The following is a 20,298-nucleotide window of genomic DNA, read 5'->3' on the forward strand; positions in this document are numbered from 1 at the left end:
CATTAATCCAACATGCACCAGTACAAAGATATCCCTTCTCAGCAATTGAGGAACAGAAAATAAATTATCAGTATTGTGCAGCAATTTCATCTTTTAGTGGTAAATTTTTCACAAAAGCTATTTCTATGATCTTAGCATTCACACGATTCATGGAAAAAGATGCCTGCATTTAACCAGCTCTTAAATTTAATGTGTTTTTTTTAAGAAACAGCTCCAAGGTATTCATAAATTTAATGAAAACAGAACATTTTTGCATAGATTCAATTCTTTACTGATACTTCTGGAGGAAAATAAATTTTGGTGAAAGTTGGCTATTTATCATGTCATATATATCACAAACATCGTCAATGTTCTGCTTGTATAATGTTTGTGCAATGCCCTTAGAATAAGCATTCCAGTGTAGAAATTGTAAAGTCTATAACTACCATTGCTAAATGTATTAGATCAGAATACATCAACACTGGGCATTTATTAACAATTTGGCAGATTTTTTGGAAGAAATATATAATAAGATAAACTGTAATATAGAAGTTTGATTATTGGGACATTATTCAATAACTTACTACTGATTCCATGCCATTTTATTTTCCAAATAATCACAAAGCCAAAACATTCAAAATTATTTGGTCCTGTATGATTTCATCACTTATTGGATATTCAGCCAATGAAACATGAGAATTGCAATTTTTCACTTTTTGGGGACAGTGAACTGTGGATGGTCAGATTTGGGAATACAAGAATTCAAGAACACAACAGATGACTATGGAATTGAGTTTCATGGGAGTTGCTAATTAGTCATCCTCACTAGCTCAGTAACTTTATTTAGAAAGTAACAATCCAAAAACAGGAAAGGGCTCTTGTGATGCAGTGGTAAATCCTTGCCTCTGGATCAGAAGTTCCAAGTCCAACTCGCTGTAGAGGTGTAATTGCATGCCTGATCAAGGTTATTAAAAATATCCACAAAACTGAAAGAGACCAAGAATAATCTCTCGTCTGTACATATTTCATTCATTTTAGCCAAAGCAAAAGTACTTCAGTATAATTAGTGTAAGTATCTGATCAAGGAAGGACAGAATGAATCAACACAACTGCAGTGAATCAATTTCGTGCATCGTGCGTACATGCTGCAGAGAGCAGGATTCTGTTTGGCTGTGATACCCCATGACTAAGTAGTCTTCGAACATTTTTACAACCAAATGTCAACAATCAACCAATGCTTCTAGAAGATTATTCTAGGAGAGCATTATCTCTTCTAGGAGAGTGATTGGTGAGTTGAAACAAATGAAAATGTAGGGTCGGAGCATACAGACAAGCAGACCAGGCACATAAAATAACGATATTAGAACATGGATAATATGCAAATATATAGAGCATACCTGGATATCCTTCTTCTGCAAGATCAAATACAAATTGGTTGTCATTTCCATTGCGACCAAAAATATCACAGTGTGCTGAATGCAACTTTGATTTTTCCATTGCTGCAAGATGCAGAACATTGTACAGATGGAACAGACACCTTGAACAGTAAGAAATACAACCAGCAATCTATAAATAACCCACTCCCTGCTCTTTCCCTACATTGTTGTATCTTCCGCCGCTTCAGACGTACCTACTTGTCACTTGCAATGCCATTATTTCTACATCCCTGTCAAAAAGAATTAAGTGCTTTATCAATAGTTCCCAATTCTGAGCATATCAATCCAAGTTCCTCACTTCTTTCTAGCAAAGGCAGTTTCAGTTCCTGTTTTCCTTTTTATCTAAAACCTCATATTCCTAGAATCACCTCAGAGAATTGCTGCACCTTTTCCAAGGTTGGTCCTCTTTCTTGACACAATACAACTTAAACTGAACAAAAAATTCTAAACAAATCAGCTGGCTTTGGATCATTTGTAACATTCTTGCCTCTAGTTCAGACGGTTATGGGATAAGGTCCTGCTCCAGAAATACAGCGCATAATACAGGCTGACAATTCAATGTCGCACTCAACTACAGTTTGTATTGTTGTAGCAGGATTCTTTAGGTGCAATATAAGATTTTAAACTGAAATCCCATCTGAAATTTCAGCTGGATAGATAAAAAAAACCAAAGCATGGCCATTCTTTATCACTCAATTAAAATGGGCAAAAAATAAAAAACCTAGTGATGATCTTACTCTAGTTTATCACAATTTAAACAAATTGTTGGAGTAGAAGCAGGAGGATAAGTTGAAACAATTACAGATTTTTTAAAAAAGTTTGAGATTGAAGGAATTTTGAAGAAGCGGGCATGGATGTCAGATTTTGAGAAATTCGCTCCCTTTGCCAAATTTCTACGGTAAATGACCAATACTATGTAGATAATGGATCATTTCCAGTCTGCCACAAACAACCCTTCATGTATACTGCTATGGCACAATTAAAGATTCAATACTAATGTTGTTATTCCATCATTCTATTCCAGTAAGTTTAAATTTGTCAATCCTGTCTAAACCAAACAGGTCTCTGGCTACAACACCATATTCCTCCATGTTTATTTATTCATTAGCTGGGGGAGGGGTCTAACTCTAGGCAACATTTATTACGTATCCCTAATTGCCCAGAGGACTGTTTAGAGTCAACCACTTTGCTTTCGGTCCAGAGTCACATGTACGCCAGTCCAGGTAAGGATGGCAGTTTCCTTCCCTAACTCTCCAATTTTCTTTCTGATGTTCTGTGAAACATTCTACCCAACGATGATATTTTTGCAATATGAACAATCATTCTTTTGGAAGTTTGTATCTCTATCCTTTATCCAATTTAATATCCCTTTAGCTCAAAACCTTTTATTTTCCACTTCTTGTCTGTAGTGTTCTCCCTATTATAATGAAGCTTTCTGATTCAACAGATCAAATAATTCTGCTGTTTTTCACACATCCTCACATTTGAGTCCATTCTTGCTGAAACACTTCAACATTCAACCTTAAAGTTCTAATCTTGCACTCCTCAGTCATACCAGCAGGTGGCATAGGAAATGAGCCACCGATTACCTGGTGGTCTCCCAGAGCCAAATATCTTTACAATTGAAAATGCAGTATAACATAAACCAATCTGAGACTGGGTTCTGGAATTCTCCTGTCCACATTACCTTAAATATTCACTCTCTCCACCACTGGGATACATTATCTGCAGCGTACACACCTACATTATGTACTGTTGCACTTCACCTCTCAAACTTCAAAATTTATGACCTAGGTAGAGCAACAATGACACGTGCAAGCTCCCTTCCAACACATATCATCTTGACTTGCCTTGAGTGATTCAGTAAAGTGGCTTACCACCACTATCTCAAGGACAACAGGGATAAACAGTAAATGCTGATCTTGTGACAGCTACGTTCCATCAAGTCCCTCAATCACAAAATCTTAACACTTTTTTTTCTGTGCAGAATGAAGCCATTTTGGGACTATGTTGTCGCTAAGTCAAAATGCTCAAAGTCAGCCTCCTGCCTTTTCCTTTTAATCTTAAATAATGTTACCATTTAAACATTCATCCAACACCCTTTTGAGTGCCTCAATTAAATTGCTTCAGCCACACTTCCAGGGAGTGTATTTCATACCCTAAATAACCATTCTGTGAAAAAAGATTTGTTTCTCGCATTTCTGCTTGTTAAAAGACTCTGGTTCTTGGTCTGTTTATACGGTGGGAGAAGTTTCTCCCACTACACCTTGTCCAAATTCCTCATGATTTTGAAAATTTCTATCAAATCTCCTCATAGCTGCTCCTCTCCAAAGAAAACAGTTCCAACTTTCCAATCTTTCTTCATTACTAAAGGGCCTCATCCCTGAAACCGTTCTCACAGACATTCCCTGCATGCTCTCCAATGCATTCTTATGCTTCCTCGAGCTGTTACAGCATTGTAGATAATATTCCTGCTGGGATCTAATCAATGTCTTACGCAGGTTAGTCATTACCGAAATACTCTTGTACTCTATGTCCTCAGTTATGAAGCCCAAAATACTGTATGGTTTATTAAACGTTCACTCTACCTGTCCTCCCACCTTTAATATCTTACATAAATATATACAGAGATCTCTACGCTCCCGCACAATTTTTAGAATAGTATCCTTTATTTTGTTAACGTTTCGGGTCCGGAGACCCTTCCTCAGAACACTGAGTTGTGAGGAAGGGTCACCGGACCTGAAACGTCAACTCTGTTTTCTCCTTCACGGATGGTGCCAGACCTGCTGAGCTTTTCCAGCAACTTTGTTTTTGTTCCTGATTTACAGCATCCACAGTTCTTTTGGTTTTTGTTCCCTTTATTTTGCACTATATCAAAATCCGTTTAATTCCAAAGTACATTACATCACATTTCTCCAAATTAAACTTCACAGTTTTGCATTAAATTATAACTAACAACGTACAAAACATCCTGAATTTAACTGGCACATACTCAACAAACCTGCAAACTGAACAATCGGTAAGGATTTAGAATTCATCTTCTATTAATTTCACATTGGTTGGGTTCTAACAGCAAGTGTTAGATAATTCCAAACAGTGTTAAGTCACAGTTAAGACCACGTACGGCAGGAGAATTTTGTTTTATATGTACATGTATTTTATGTAAAAAAAAAATCAGTGTAAATATCTCAGCACTCCATAATTTCTTTAGTGGAATGCAGTAGCTTATGTGAACAAGGAGTTAAAACTGCAACATTTTGTAAAAGATGATCAGTTGTTTCTTAAATAAGTGCTAGTTGAGGGAAGATATCAGTCATCCCATCAAATAGACTTTCCCCTTTTACAAACTGTAATATGCTAATTTCGATGAGCAAGAAACAGGGTCTTAGTTTAACAACAGCACAACAGCATCAACCTACAATCTAATCAAATTCTCTCCCAGATTTCAAAATAACGAACTCTATCCCAACAATAAGCAGATTACCAACTTAACTAAGCTGTTCACTGAGAGCTTCCTACGTTCATTTCTAATTTATACTGGACTCAATTTAGAATGAGATGAGTGGCAAATCTATTAAAATGATATGTCTACGAACCAAAAAAACCTTATAACCAGAAACACTAGGTCACATTAGACTGCAGTCTTATCACTGTGCCAAGAGAAATGATCTGTGAAGTAGCTTCAGGAAAACTACCATAAATGAAAAAGTACAAGAGTAAGTCTAATATCATTCTACATTTAGAAGTTCTACAGCTTACTCCATCAACTAGACTCCTGAAACTATCATATTTAAAAGGTAAGTACTGTACATGCTGGAGATTTGAAATAAAAAAATGCTGCAGAAACTCAGCAGGTCTGGCAGCATTTTTGGAAAGAGGAACAGAGTTAACTTTTTAAATCCAATATGACTCATCTTTGGAACTTACGAACTTCTCCAGTACTTTCAATGTTTATTCCTTAAGATACCAACTGGCCAGGATTTCAAATGCTTAACCTTCAGAAAACTCACCATTTATGAACTGGGTTTCAAAATACTGGTAATTTGCTTTCGTAAAATGCCGGACATCTGGGTACCTTCCATGAACTTCTTTTTTTGGAAGAATCTTTAGCAATCTTTGTATATCACTTTTCAAAGACAACGTCACACTAGCAAACCTATAAAACATAGTTAGTTTTTAAAGTCCACAATAAGAAATTCAATGAATACCTTTACCTTTTAAGAGCACGAGACAGAAATACTTGTGTGGGCATAGCTAATTTGCAACACTCATTTGTCTCTGACTTTCTATGTTACAGGTTTGACATAAATGCAAATTGGTGTTCATGCAGTCATTAGCTGAATTGGATAATGCAGTGTTGTTATAATGTCAGTATTAATAGCAATCGTCTTTTCACATGCACAACTTCGGGTGAGACGCAGATGCATGGTTAAGAGTTGTTGGCCAAGTTGCACACAATGCTGCTACCTTCAAGAAAAAAAAGCAATCTCATCATGTGCATCAACTCTTAATTGCATCGAATGATGTGAAATTTCTTGCTTGTGTAGTAGATATAAACAAAATGTGCCATCGAAAGTTAAGTCTATTCATTTGAAGTCAGTGTCGCTTTCCAAATGCCACTATTCTATTTGGCACTGAAAAATAACTAATTCAAATGTAGAATCTAATTCTTCAGGTTTTCATAGTAACACTTCATACTTCTAGGCCATTTCAGATAGACAGAATTATTGGACTCCAGTGATTTAGATTTCCCTTTGGTAACCTGCTTTTGCCTTAAAGCTCTATATCAGCAGCAGGTCCACAGAACATAGCATAAAAATTGCTGACCAGTTGCCTATGATTTTCACCTCTACTGAAAGTAATACTTGGTAAAATGTCCCAGGTAATCCTAAATATTGGATATTAGCAATTATTACTTCACAATCTAAATTTCTTCACCCAGAGATACAGCCTGTGGAATTCTCAGAAACAGAAAAGTACTTGAAGCCAAAACACAATGTTTTCAAGGAGACAGATATAGTTCTTAAGGCCAAAGGGATCAAAGGGTATGGGGCAAAAGCAGGAATACAGTATTCAGTTGATTATTCACATGATTATGCTGAATAATGGAACAGGCTCGAGAGGCTAAAAGACTTCCTCTTTTTCCTATTTTATGCTTTTACATTTCACAGAGACTGGCAAATGAGCAATATATCATTTATTTGTACACTATTTCCACAGGGAAATGCCACTGAATTTAGAGGGGAACAAGCAGTTTTTTGGTGGCAAAATGGAGGAAAGTAAAAAGGAGTTCATACTACATTTTTTGAACTCTTGAACACCCAAAGAATCACTAATGGTCTTTGCCACTTCTAAAATTTCTAATTTTTCAACAGACTGCTACTCTGGCTAATACTGTCTCTTTTCCAATTTGGACTGTTCTACAAAACAAACTCAAACTGGCTAGGAGAGCTCTCTGATGAAGGGTCTAGGCCCGAAACGTCAGCTTTTGTGCTCCTGAGATGCTGCTTGGCCTGCTGTGTTCATCCAGCTTCACACTTTATTATCTTGGATTCTCCAGCATCTGCAGTTCCCATTATCACAAACTCAAACTGGCTGCTCTGTTAAAAAAGGTCTCAAAATAATGCATCTGCAATTGGGCAAGGAAAAACAGGGACTGCATTTTGCAAGAAGTATCAATATTATAGTTACATTTTGGAGAAAAGGAATTGATTGGGATGGAAGCATTTGATCGTATAAGAATTAAGCTTTATAGCGAATTTGAGAACAAACTATTGTGTGGAACTGTGGCCTGTTAAAACTGATTTCTGTAATTTTACAAATCACAGATCTCCAAAATTCATCAAGTCTCTATTCTTAAGAGATGATATTCCTTCTCCACCTAGCCTGTTGACTTTATAAAATATTTTATAGCAGGTCAGATCAGACTTGGAATTCACCTTTCATTAACTGCATTCCTAAGTACAGACAATCCATGATGCTAAGAACATTAGACCTACAAAAGTGCACGGTTAATGTTCCATTATTGGGAGTTTATTTCTTTAAATCAAACAGAACTGACCTAATCAAAATGAACTATAGGATATACGGTAAAGAATATAGCTAAAGTTGGACAATTCATTTCTTAATTTTATCTCACGGAATTTGAATTCAGATGAAAGCAAATGTTCAAAAAGGGTCAGACAGTCCTTCTGGAACAGTAATTAAATTCAGCATTTTTGTCAGAGCAGGTGGCTGTGAACCCCAGGGTATCAATGGAATAATGTTTATACTGTTGGGTTTACAACAAGTAGGGTAAACAGGTAAAATCATTAGCTTTGTTTTCAGTTCAGAAGAATCTGGAAGTCTATCCTGGGCCTCCTGCAGTGCCACAACGATGCCACCCAAAGGCTGCAGGAACAGCAACTCATATTCCACTTGGGAACCCTGCAGCCCAATGGTTTCAATGTAGATTTCACCAGCTTCAAAATCTGCCCTCTCCCACTGCATCCCAAAACCAGCCCAGCTCGTCCCCGCCTCCCCAACCTGTTCTGCCTGGCACCTATCCCCTCCTCACACCACAAGCCGCACCTCCATTTCCTACCTTCTAACCTCATCCTGCCCCCTTGACCTGTCCGTCCTCCCCAAACTGACCTATCCCCTCCCTACCTCCACTCACCTCTAAAGGCTCCATCCCCGCTCCTTTAACTTGTCCGTCTCCTCTCCACCTATCTTCCCCTCTATCCATCTTTGATCCGCCTCCCCCCCTCTCCCTATTTATTTCAGAACCCTCTCACCATCCCCCTTTTCTAATGACGTGCCTAGGTCCAAAACGTCAGCTTTTGTGCTCCTAAGATGCTGCTTGGCCTGCTGTGTTCATCTGCTGTGTCCACACTTTCTCCAGCATCCGCAGTTCCCACTTTCTCTCATAAACAAGTTTTAGTTCAGTTCAGAAAACGTCAATATTGAGTTGAGAAGCGAGTTTATTTTTTATCCAAGAAGGAGAATTCAGGTCAGGTTCTGGGAACAAGTCACTTCAGCATAACAGTTCAGTTTATGAAATTTTCAAGCCAGGACAGCTTGGTTAGAGATCTAGAGATTATTAGAACTAGGTAAGTTTAGGCCCTCAGATTTGTGAAGAGCTCACAATGGCAGATTTGGAAAGGAAAGGATTCAATGAATTGTCTTCACTGCCCTGGTTTAAAAAAAACTGTCAATCATTTAAGTGCAACATCGAAGCTGAAATGGGAGTACTGTCTCCCTGGACTGGAATCTTGATGATAGAAAGGGCTGGGAAACAGATTAAAACTTTAAATGTGTTTTGATATAATTTTAACTGCTGTATACATTTAGATTTTTTTTGGAAAACTCTTTAGTGCAACAAACATCTGTCTTGTTATTAAAGAAAATTTGCAGCTTTGTGTTAATATGTTCCAATGAGTGACTATCACGATAAATAAACAATGAAGAAAATAAACCACCAAGTCAGATTTAATTCTGGGACATGTACAGTTGTGACATCATTTAGAATCTCGATCAATTAATTGGCCCAGCCAATCTATATCCATTTACACTTCACTACAGTCTTTTCCCATCTTTCCTTATTGAAATCTACAATCAAAACCCTAGATTTTCTTCTTTCCCCATGTAACTTTCCTGCTCTCTGTTAAAAGCTGTAGTATTCCCTTCAAGTATACCCTGGAATAGAAAGATGCACTATAAACAATCTTCTTAAAACATTCTCCCATGCATCTTTCATCCAAAAAGTGCAAAAGGTAGGATGATACAGCGAAGTACAAGCTGAAAAATATTTGAAAGACTCCCCACTGCTTCAGTTAGGCCTATCTAACAATCCCTTGTTTATGCACACGCAAAACAAATTCCCAAGATTCTGTATTTCACACACAACACAATATATCCAAATATATGTTCCTCACCCACCTTCTTAACAGATCTGTTAAGGCCACATAAAGAAAAGGCAAAGTGAACTATTCCCATAATAGAGGTAACAAAAAAAACACGAAAAATCCCAATGGTCAATACATCCCGTGAAGAAGTGATATCAAAAATGCTGTCACTGCTCACGCACCTGTATATACATTTGAGAGCGAAATTTCATAACTACAATGTTGTGTGCTCAAATGTGATTGCAGCTCCCGCCAAATCCAGAATTTGTTTAATTCATTTGTGGTTGTGGGTGCTGCTGATTGGTCAGCATTTATTGCCCATCCATAGTTGTCCTTGAAGAGAGTTTGTAATGATTGGTACAACTGAATGGCTTGCTAGTCCACTTCAGAAGGCAATTTAGAATCAACCAAATTGCCGTGGGTATAGAGTCACATAAGCCTGACCAGGTAAGGACGGCAGATTTCTTTCCCTGAAGGATATTAGTGAGCCAGATGGGTCTTTCCAACAATCAACAATAATTTAATGATCATTGGTAGATTCTTAATTCCAAATTTTTTTTTCCAGTGAATTCAAATTTCACTATATGCTGCAGTGGAATTCAAACCCAGGTCCCCAGAACGTTAGCTGAGTTTCTGGATTAATAATCTAGCAATAATACAACTAGGCCATCACTTTCCTCTACTGCCTCTAGGCCTACTGTCTTTTGGTAGAAATTTATTTATAGGTCTGCAGGTGTCGATTCATCAAATGGAGGTTATTCAGGTTGGAAGAACAACATTTAAGTTAGTAAAGAGGAATTCAGTAACATTGTCTGCTAGCAAGGGCAGAAACAGATGCAGTTGCTCAGAGAATGGCAATGCCAAATTTAAAATATAGTATTCCAAATTTTAAAAAACTCTGCTCCCCTAGATTAAAGTTGCAGTATTACTTTTAAATGAGCAGCATGCACAGAAATAACTTATCATGTTAATCCTACAAATAACCTGCTTTCTCTATGTGAAACAGGCTTGCGTAGCTCTGCTTAGCAGATACCACACCTTAGCATGATTGAGTTAAACCACAATTATTAAAGCATACACAATTAATTCAACTTGTCCAGCAGACCAAAGCAGAATCAACTGCAGAATCAACAGCAGAATCATAGAAAATAGATATTTGACACTACATTACTGTTGTGTCGCCCATCGGCGATCCCATCCTGTTATATAGCCAATGACACAAGTCCAAATCAATGCAAAAATACTGCAGCTGCTGGAAATCAGAAACAAAAACAGGATAAATTGGAAACACACTACAGGTCAGCCAGCATCTGTGAAAAATTAAACTGATATAACATTTTAGGGTGATGACCTTATGTCAGCACCGAGGAAATTTTCATCAAACTGAAGCATTAGTTTTGTTAATTGTTTTTATTACAGAACTGGAAGTGTATGGTCACTTCACGCAGATTAAGGCAAAATAAAAGAATGAAATGCGAAGACGAATGAAAACTGCTACAGACAATTAATGTGCCTTTCAAATCCTTTCCAGTTCCTCTGGATGTTATTAGTTGCTTCATAAATAGATCAATTATTCTGAACTCAAACCCAATGAATCATATTATTCCATAAAGACAATTAATTTAGATTAAATACGGATTATTTACACGAATTCCATGATAATGACTCCAGCCATAATTATTTAAGGGGTTAAAAGGTCTTAACAAGACAAGAGAAATATGTTTCCAGACTGGCATTTATTTTGAAAAAATTACAACTCACAAAATTGGTTCATAATCCCCAGTGTAGAAAACTAAACAATTTTGCTTTCTTTCCTGAACATATTTTCAAAGTAGGAATTAGTATGACTAATGGAACTTTACCTTTATAGCAACAGGATATAAGCACAGGGAGTAGAGAGGTCTTGCTTCAATTGTATTGGAGCTTGATTAGACATCACCCGGAATACTGCGTGCAGTTTGGTCTCCTTATCTCAGGAAAGATATTACTGCCATAAAAGGGAGCGCAACAAAGATTCACAAGACTTGACATCGGATGGCGGGACTGTCCTATGAAGAAAGATTGAGCAAAATGGGCCTGTATTCTCTAGAGTTTTGAAGAATGAGAGGTGATCTTTTTGAAACTTGCAAAATTCTTAAAGGGACTGACAAGGTATATGCATGCAAGACATTTCTCCTGGTTGAGGAGTCTCAATACAGGTGATACAATTTAAAAATAAGGAAGTTCCCATTTGGGGCCTAGATGAGGAGAATTTTGTTGTTGCGAACCTTTGGAATTCTCTCCCACTGAGGGCCATGGAAGCTCAGTCTTGAGTATGTTTAAAGTACAGACTGATAAATTTTTGATTACTAGAGATGTACATGATTACAGGGATGAAGTTGGTAAAACACATTGAAGGGATCGTATTGAATGGTGGTGGACAGGCTAAATGGCTTACTCCTGTTACAACATTGCTAAATGATTTGTTAAGGATGCAATATAGGGATGTACAACTGTAAGGATGGCATCCATCATATTTCACATACAACTTTTGTAGCCTTGCCCAATTTATATGTGAAAAGCAGAACACCTTTTCAAAAACGTAGATATATGTGGAAAGTGAAAAAACAGCAAATGCGGATATTTTGCAACAGAAAAAGTGAATGCTAGAAACAGTTTGTAGAAAGAAGAGATAAATTATTCTTTCAGGCATAGGATACTTCCAGCATAACTGCAAAACAAAAACATGAATAAACATTTTATTAAAAACAGAAATAAGTACAGTGTAAAGAATTGGTGGAAAGCCTTGCTCAAGGAAGTAAGATTATTTGATAACGCATGGTTATTACGTTAAAAAACCGAAAGAAATATGAAAGAAGTTAATAAAAATGGAGAAACAGAACATGTATGTAAAATAGCAAATTACTGGAAACATTTAACGAGTCAAGTATCATTGTCAAGATAAGTTTACATTTCAACTATAAATCTCCCACTGAAATGTACAATTGCAACTGAACTTAAGCATGTAAAAGTAGCAGAAGTGGAAAAATCCACATTTATTATAATTTGAGACTGTGGGTTTAAAGTTTGGTAAATGTAACCTGTTCTGCAGTCTTTCGAATAGAAAGCCTAGGTAGTTTAACTGTTAAAGATCAAAGTACAGCTCAGACTGGTTTACTGAGATGTAGGATACTTACATGAGACAAATCCAGCAATCTGAGTTTATAATATAGAATCAGTCTCCTAAAGTCCCAAATGGCTATCAGGTATCGGGTTGTAAACTATTCTGCTACCAGCTGTCCATTTACTTCAAAGATGAAGAGTGCAACTAGTAGCGTTTACACTCTGCTGCAAAGTTAACAAGCTTCGCATTGCCAAATACAGGACAGAGTGAGCTGCTTTTGAGATCAGGTTGTGGGCTTCCCTACAAAATCCACTAACACGTTAAAAAGGCAGCAGTCCTGCATGGTCAGCAAAGAAAAAGACAGCTTGGCTTTCTGAGTTACCACAGTTTGAATGTCTCTCATCAAACATATTGATCTGAAGAAGATGTCAGTATTTTGAGTTTTGTTTGGTCACCGGTCAGGGGATGAAGCATCAGAATAGCTTTACTGCTGGAGGTGGGTTAAGAGGCTCCAAAGAATAAGCAAAATGCCTAGTGGCAGCCACTTGCAGTTACTACTTGGTAAACAAGGATCTGTTTGCTTATGAGGACTGTAATTTCAAGCACAGTAGAATAAGAGATAAAGATAAAAGGGGAATGTTTCCCTTTGTACCTTAAAGTTCGAGTAGGAGAAAGAAAATAGGGCTGTTATTTGTAGAGTAAAAGTGTAAAATGTGAAATCTTGTCTTATCATTCTTTCAAGTGTACAGGTGAGTTACTTTTCAAAAGCCACCAGGCTTGACAGACATCTTAGGAATGACAAAATCTCAGACATATGCAATAAACTCCAAAAATGTTTTTCTACGAGAAATGGGAGATGGTTCAAGGGTTGAAAAATCAAACAACTTAAAAATAATAAGACAGACAACATGAATCGCTAAGAAAATGAAATAAAGCAGACAGAAGTGAAAATGGCAGAGCTGGAGCTGCCTCAAAAGCCTAGGAGAAGGAAAATGACGAACATCAAGAATGCAGACAGTTCTGTGACAACAGCTTTGCACGACAATACCAACTACTAAATACAAAGAACCAATTACTTTCATCCCAATCCTCCAGAAAAATGCATAACTACTAGTATTGTTAAGTTCTGACAAAGTCAATATAGCAGCAATGTATCTGATAGCAAAGTACGAAACTGTTCCTCAAGCTTAAATTGAGCTTCCAAAGGAATAGTGTCAATTTTCAAAAACGAAGATCATAGAACTGGATGGAGAACTGAAGGATGTTATTGATTATTTTACTTATGTGCAAGGACTGCTTCTATATTCCAAATTCTAATCAGTTTAACATCTTTCAGTTCTGGTAAAGGATCTGAAACACTAACCTTTCTTTACCTCCACAGATGCTGACACCTGTACTGTTTCTAATAGTTTTTTCTTTAATAACCAGCAGGTACAGGCTTTTTTTTGTGCTTTTAAGTGTTTAGTTACTGCTGATTCATCCATTCTATGTTTTTCCATTGCCTTTAGCCCTATCTTCAATTGTCTGGTGTAAAAGATCAACTTAGAATCAAATCTCTGATTCCAACTATATGCTATTCTATTAGTTCTTAATCTCCTCTCAACCTTTTCTCTGAATATCAAAATCTTTCATTTCTACAGATCTGATGAAACCCTATATACCCAAAACACTAAACTACTTGATCACACCACAACAACTGCTATCGATTCAATGTTATCTGTTTTGGCACAATTTTCTACTTACCCCTTAGACTGACCACCTTTTGCAACTTCATAAAATTTCATATCGTCAACACTTGATATTCCAGCAGAATGAACAGCAGCTAGTAAGTCATCACCAGTAGTCCACTGAAAGAAATAGACAGTAATTAGAATAAATAGAATATAGCAGCTTTTTCACTGTTACGCAGACTTGCTCTCTATTCTGTAATATACATGCCCAAATGTGAACTTGTTTAAATATACCTACTTTAAAAGTCAAAGATTAGACCTATCAATGATCCTCTTTTCATTACTATTGAAAGTTATATACATTATACTTCTTAACACAATCGAACAGACTAAAGCAAGCACAAAAAAATCAAATATGCATAAAAAGAATATGCACAGTTTCCTAATGTGCCATGCTTGCCATTCTGCCAGGGGCACATCAAGCTCTCATTTGCTATTGCCCTATAATAAGCAGTTTCATTCTCCTCTCACTGCTCTCTCGGCACAGAATATGTGCTTGGGGTTCATCAATTACCATTCCCAGTCTTGATTATTCCATCTATTATTGCCATCTTAAACAATGCCAAAGAATTAATCATCCTTTGCATTTCCTCAACGTTTGCAAACAAGATTTGTCATTAATGACCTTATCGCAGCATAGCTTTTGATGAAACTTGGCTGAGAGATAAAAATACCTTACTCCTTTATGAAGCCACCTCACCTGGCTATGCTTTCTACAAACTCTCCTGCAAAAATCATCACATTGAAATTGCAGCCCTAACCATTCAGCTTTTCCTCCTTACACTTCTAGTATTTAATTCACTTGAGGTATCTCGATGTTCATCAGTCATTTCTCTTAAAGTTTCCTCAATGATTCTACCACAACTTCTGTTTCCTTCTCTTCCGAAATAGCTCTCATTATGCTTCTCCAACCATGCCCTTGCTTCTGCTTCTCCAGAAAAAAAATGCCTTTCCAAAAGTACTTAGAAAGTATGATTTTAACTCCCAACTGCAGATTCTTCACCCATCCTTTCCCATAATGCTTCTCTGCACAGATCCAAACAAGCAATCCTTGCATCAGATACTTGACATCCTCCCCGGTCCATGCCATTCTAGATAGTCAACTTCACTCCCTGAAGATAACTGAAAGTGACAGGACAGACGGAGTGAGCAGTTAATAAGGCATAGTGTCCTTGTCTTTATTAATAGGGACCGAGTACAGAAGCAAGGAGCTGGTATTGATCTTGTATAAACCACGTGTTAGACATCAGCTGGAGTACTGCATAAAATTGTGGAAGCCACATTATAGCAAAGATGTGAATGCACTGGAGAATGCAGAAGCACTTTACAAGAATAGTTCCAGGAATGAGAAACTTCAACTGTCAGGAAAAATTGAAGAAGTTGGGACTGTTCTCCTTACAGAGGAGGCAGCTCAGTAGATATTTGAAACAGGTTACAAAATCATGAGCCACTGGATACAGTAGACAGGGAGAAGCCATTCCAGCTTATAAAATAGAACAAGAATGAAAGGGCATATATTTAACATTATGTGCAAACATAGCAAAGGTGAAATGAGAAAGAAAATTCACACAGCTTGTAAGCAAATGGAGGCACCAACAGATTTGCGACGGAGGCACGATCAATTCAGGAATTCAAGAGGGCATTTGATGAATGTTTGGATAGAAATAATGTGCAAGGGCATGGGGAGAAGGCAGGGGATAGGCACTAAGTAATGCTAAGCATTTTAAGAAACAATGGTAAGTAGCCTCCTGCAGAGGCATAACAGTTGTGTGATATTGAAATGACCCTAATGAAGCAATTTTTATTCTTTAACTTTTCCATTTGATCTTTCATTTTTTACTTCTCTTGAAACCTGTCTTTGCAATATACTATATCCAACAAAAATAATACAACCGTGACTTTCTAACTAGAAGTCTCAATACTTAGTAATACACTGTGGCAGACAACATATACAGGACATTTTAGTTATTCACAATTTACATTCTCACAACAGAAATAGTTGACCAGTTAAGTGCCTGCAATACATACAAGTTTCCTGTCATCAGCTAATCTGACGTTATGAAACCACTGCTGTGTAGTCATATCATAGGGACAAAAAGTAATGCTCACCCACGTCAGATTTCCAATCAACATAAGTTTTTTATGAAGTGGTGCATCAATATATTCTGAATCACAGCTTTTAGAAGGGTCAGCTTTAATTGGGACGAGTATATTATTTGATGTGCACTCCAAATTGTCCTTTTTAGGTTCTACCTCATTGTTTAAAGGCACTCCTATTATATCACCAATCAAATCATCATATAAATCCATCTGGACCCGACTTTCATTTTCCAGCTGCTGAGAAAGAAAGAGAACAATGGTAAGCACTTGTCACTAAATACCTCAATGAATAGGATAGTAGAATATGCCCATATTTAGAATGTTCTGTAATAAAAGGACCTCTATTGCTTTACTAATGCTGCTGCTCTTTTTATAAGAGTACTAGTCTTTACTAACGTTTCAAATCAGTTTGTAACATTGACAGTGTGGAAAAATGACAAGTATTTACTTAAACATTATGTTGTAATATCATTCCAACACACATCTGTATATCTCAGGATCATTACTGGGTGTCCTAGAATATGCTTTAAATGGATCAATAAGTTAAGACAAAATTATTTCTTCAAAGTTACTTATGTTCTTTAAGTACAAACAAATCAAAACATATCATACCTAGTAGCCTAATATTGAAAAATGCAGGCCTCTTTGCAACAGCATCACAACATAAGGAATGTTAAACATCTGAGGCTGCATTTGACAATTCTACTTTTACTTGATTTATTGTACACAATGATACTTTAAAATGAACAATTTTTTCAATGTCTCATCTAAAAATAAGCAATGAGCATGAAGAAGAATTGGGTTCCTCTGCGCACGTTTCCGTTCCAAATTCACCTTGCAGATAAATAAAACAAACAACTGCAGAGACATGAGATCTGAAACAAAAACAGAAATTGCTGGTGAAACTCAGCAGGACTTAAAACATTAATACTGCTTTCTTCGCCCAGATGCTGCCAGGCCTACCAAGTTTTGCCAGCAAATTCTTTTTCCTTTCACTTTGTCCAATGTGAATTTTTAATGTTGATTACTAAAGTTCATCTGCATGATCTGAGAAATATAAAGACAAAAGATTAACTACTTCCACCACCACTAGATTCAGGTTTTTGTTTAAGAATGCCTGTCTTTTTTTAAAAATACTCAATGATTGGATTCCTCAATTACAACTACATCTGGGGCATTTATTGTTTCAATATATTTTGATCAAGCAAGTTAAATATACATACCACAAATCATCTAAATACACAAAAGGTAAAACTACCACCATCCCACCAAACCATAGGGCTGCTCTCTCGTTACAGAGACAACTGATCGCGGTTTAAAGTGGGTCAGCATGTCTTAGGTGAGGGAAGAGGTTGAGGAGAGTCTTTCATTGTAATCTCAGCCAATGCAGGAATTGAACCATGCTGCTACATCACAAACCAGCAGTCGGGGAAGAAGTGGCAGATGGAGTTTAATTTAGATAAATGTGCAATGTTGCATTTTGATAAGGCAAATCAGGGCAGGACTTATACACTTAATGTTAGGGCCCTGGGGAATGTGGCCAAACAAATAGATCGTGGAGTGCAGGTTCATAGTTCCTTGAAGGTGGAGTCACAGGTAGACAGGGTAGTGAAGGCAGCTTTTGGTAAGCTTGCCTTTATTAGACACTCTACTGAGTATGAGAGTTGGCAGGTCATGTTGCAGCTGTTCAAGACATTGGTTAGGCCACTTTTGGAATACTGCATTCAATTTTGGTCTCCCTGCTAGCGGAAAGATGTTGTTAAACTTGCAAGGGTCCAGAAACAATTTACAATAATGTTGCTGGAGGTGGAGGGTTTGAGGGAGAATCTGAATAGGCTGAAGTTATTTTCTACGGAGCATTAGAGTTGACGAATGGCCTTATGGAGGTTTACAAAATCATGGGGGGGCATGGATAAGGTGAATAGCCAAGATCTTTTTCGCAGGCTGGGAGAGTCCAAAGCTAGACGGCATAAATTTAAGGTGAGAAGGATTTAAAAGGGACTTAAGGGGCAACATTTTCATGCAGAGCATGATGCATGTATGGAATGAGCTGCCAGAGGAAGTGATGGAGGCAGGTACAATTACAACATTTAAAAGGCATTTGGGTGGGTATGTAAATAGGAAGGGTTTAGAGGGATATGGGCCAAGTGATGGCAAATGGGATGAGATTAATTTAGGATATCAGGTCAGCACAGACAAGTTTACCGAAGGCTCTGTTTCCGTGCTGTACAACTCTATGACTCTAAAGCTGAGCTGCTTTAGAATACATGACTTAAATTCACTGAATCAGAAATATTAGGTTGCAGGAGGAAGCAACTCAGCTAATTACGTCTGTACCAGCTCAGTGAGTGCTTTAAATTAGTGCCAATTTCTGACTTTTCTTGCACTTTGCCAGTGACACATGATTTAAGTGTTAAATTCCAGTATTTATATATTGAAAATGAAATGAATTAACACATTTACAACTAAATTAAATCATTTCTAAATTACATCAGCTAATTGGAAAGGGTTTGAAACCATGCTTCAGAGATCAGTCCATACTTTCAAAGTTTAATATATGCAACTGTGTGGATCATCCTCCCAAGTACTTTTTCATTGTTTGGGATTTCCTAACACTATCAAAGTAATATTTAAATTGTGAAATCATTTCACTTTTGGCAAATGACCACTACCTGATTAGATTAGTACAAATTATGTTCAGCATTAAGCCTGCAACACAGTTGTAAATCTAGTTTCATTGTGAACTCGTTTGCTTTTGATGGTAATGTTGATAACTACTCTTGTAGTTGCAGTGTGTCTACCTCTGGGCCCAGATCCAAGGTCCCACCTGCTTGAGACGTGTGCCATAACATCTCTACATAGAACGTCTCTGTAGTTGTCATAACCCTATCTCTGGGCTAGGTTCAAGTCCCACCTCAGAATGTGATGGCCACAGCGGTGTGTAATAACGGGCCCAAAAAGATTGACCAGACGAAAAATGCCAGAGGCAATGCATTACACCCACATTCTGGAACGAGAGGCTAAACCATCCAAACGCCAACAAGCGTACGCTGGGGTTACTTGTGCGCGTTTTAGCTTGCAATTATGGCCAACTGTTACAAAGACAAATTTTACGTGAATAAATGGAGGTAAAGTGCGATGAATTCAACAGGGTGTAATAATCCTTGTTTTTATTTGTAAGAAGGAGGCTGAAAGTGAACACTACTGTGAAGATGGGGCGAGGATTTCTCTCTTTGCAAATAGTTCTTGTTCCACCCCCTCTCGACCCCACGGCTGCCATTTCATTTCGGTAATGTGCAACACCCGGAGGATCCCAGTAAACATTTCCGCCGCCTGAAGAACCTTTAGCCGCGATTTGAGGAGTGGGAGAGCTGTGGGGGAAGCCGCTGGCCTGACCCGGCTCGGCCTCGGCGGCTTTACACCGGACCCCGGTCACTCCTGGCACCGACTGGCCGCTGCGCACTGAGGAACGATCCGATCTTTCTTTCTCCCTTCCCTCTCCCCAAAAAAACGTCAAACACCCAGCCACCAGGACGATACCTGCTCCTGCGCTGGGATCTCACCCTCCGCTTTATTTGCAGCCGACAGTTGAAGGAGCGACGGGCCGCTCGTGTTCGAGTGCGCCGCCATTTTGAGATGGGCCGTGGGGCTGTTCGGGCCCTGCACCGCCCTGACGTAACAGCACGCGCTGAGAGGCTCGCGCTCTCTCTCTCTCTCTGGTCCCCCGGGGGGAGATATAGTGAGACCTGGCCTGGTGCTTTGATATTGTTTACGTTGTGGGGTGACCTGGAACAGGAATGCTGCTCTCTTTGCAGGTGTGGGTCCGCCTCGTGGGTGCTGTCCTTGTGAGGTTTCCGACTTGTGGGGTTGTGGGTGATTTCCTTGTGGAGATGTTGGTGCTACCTTTGCAGGTGTTGGACCTCGTTTTGGGGTTGTGTATCCTCCTTGTGGGTGTGGTGGTTTGTGGATGCTCATATTATGGGAGGACGGTGTGGTTTTTGTAGTGTAGATTCTCTAATTGGGTTTGGGGATGGTGGGATGCTGGGACAGTCGCTTTTGCAGGT

The 20,298-nt window shown here is 38.1% G+C and overlaps 1 protein-coding gene across 4 annotated transcripts in view; it reads right to left on the minus strand.

The window, feature by feature from the left end:
• Positions 1-20,095, minus strand: part of LOC125462717 (cleavage and polyadenylation specificity factor subunit 6-like) — a 38,095-nt gene extending 18,000 nt beyond the window's left edge. Inside the window, exons 1-6 of one of the 4 annotated variants that reach the window (XM_059653368.1) lie at positions 16,244-16,256; positions 14,148-14,251; positions 11,164-11,349; positions 10,468-10,553; positions 5,426-5,571; positions 1,377-1,478 (exon numbers count right to left, since the gene is read on the minus strand). In XM_059653368.1, coding sequence (XP_059509351.1) covers positions 1,377-1,478; positions 5,426-5,571; positions 10,468-10,499 — 280 coding nt within the window. In that variant the 5' untranslated portion in view covers positions 10,500-10,553; positions 11,164-11,349; positions 14,148-14,251; positions 16,244-16,256. Of the gene's footprint in view, positions 1-1,376; positions 1,479-5,425; positions 5,572-10,467; positions 10,554-11,163; positions 11,350-14,147; positions 14,252-16,243; positions 16,472-19,774 lie in introns of those variants that run through there. The other 3 variants (XM_048552986.2, XM_048552985.2, XM_048552987.2) reach the window with 3 other exon arrangements.
• Positions 20,096-20,298: the final 203 nt, after the last annotated feature.

This window comes from Stegostoma tigrinum, chromosome 21, assembly GCF_030684315.1.
Source record: "Stegostoma tigrinum isolate sSteTig4 chromosome 21, sSteTig4.hap1, whole genome shotgun sequence".
In the NCBI taxonomy this organism is placed as follows: Eukaryota; Metazoa; Chordata; class Chondrichthyes; order Orectolobiformes; family Stegostomatidae; genus Stegostoma; species Stegostoma tigrinum.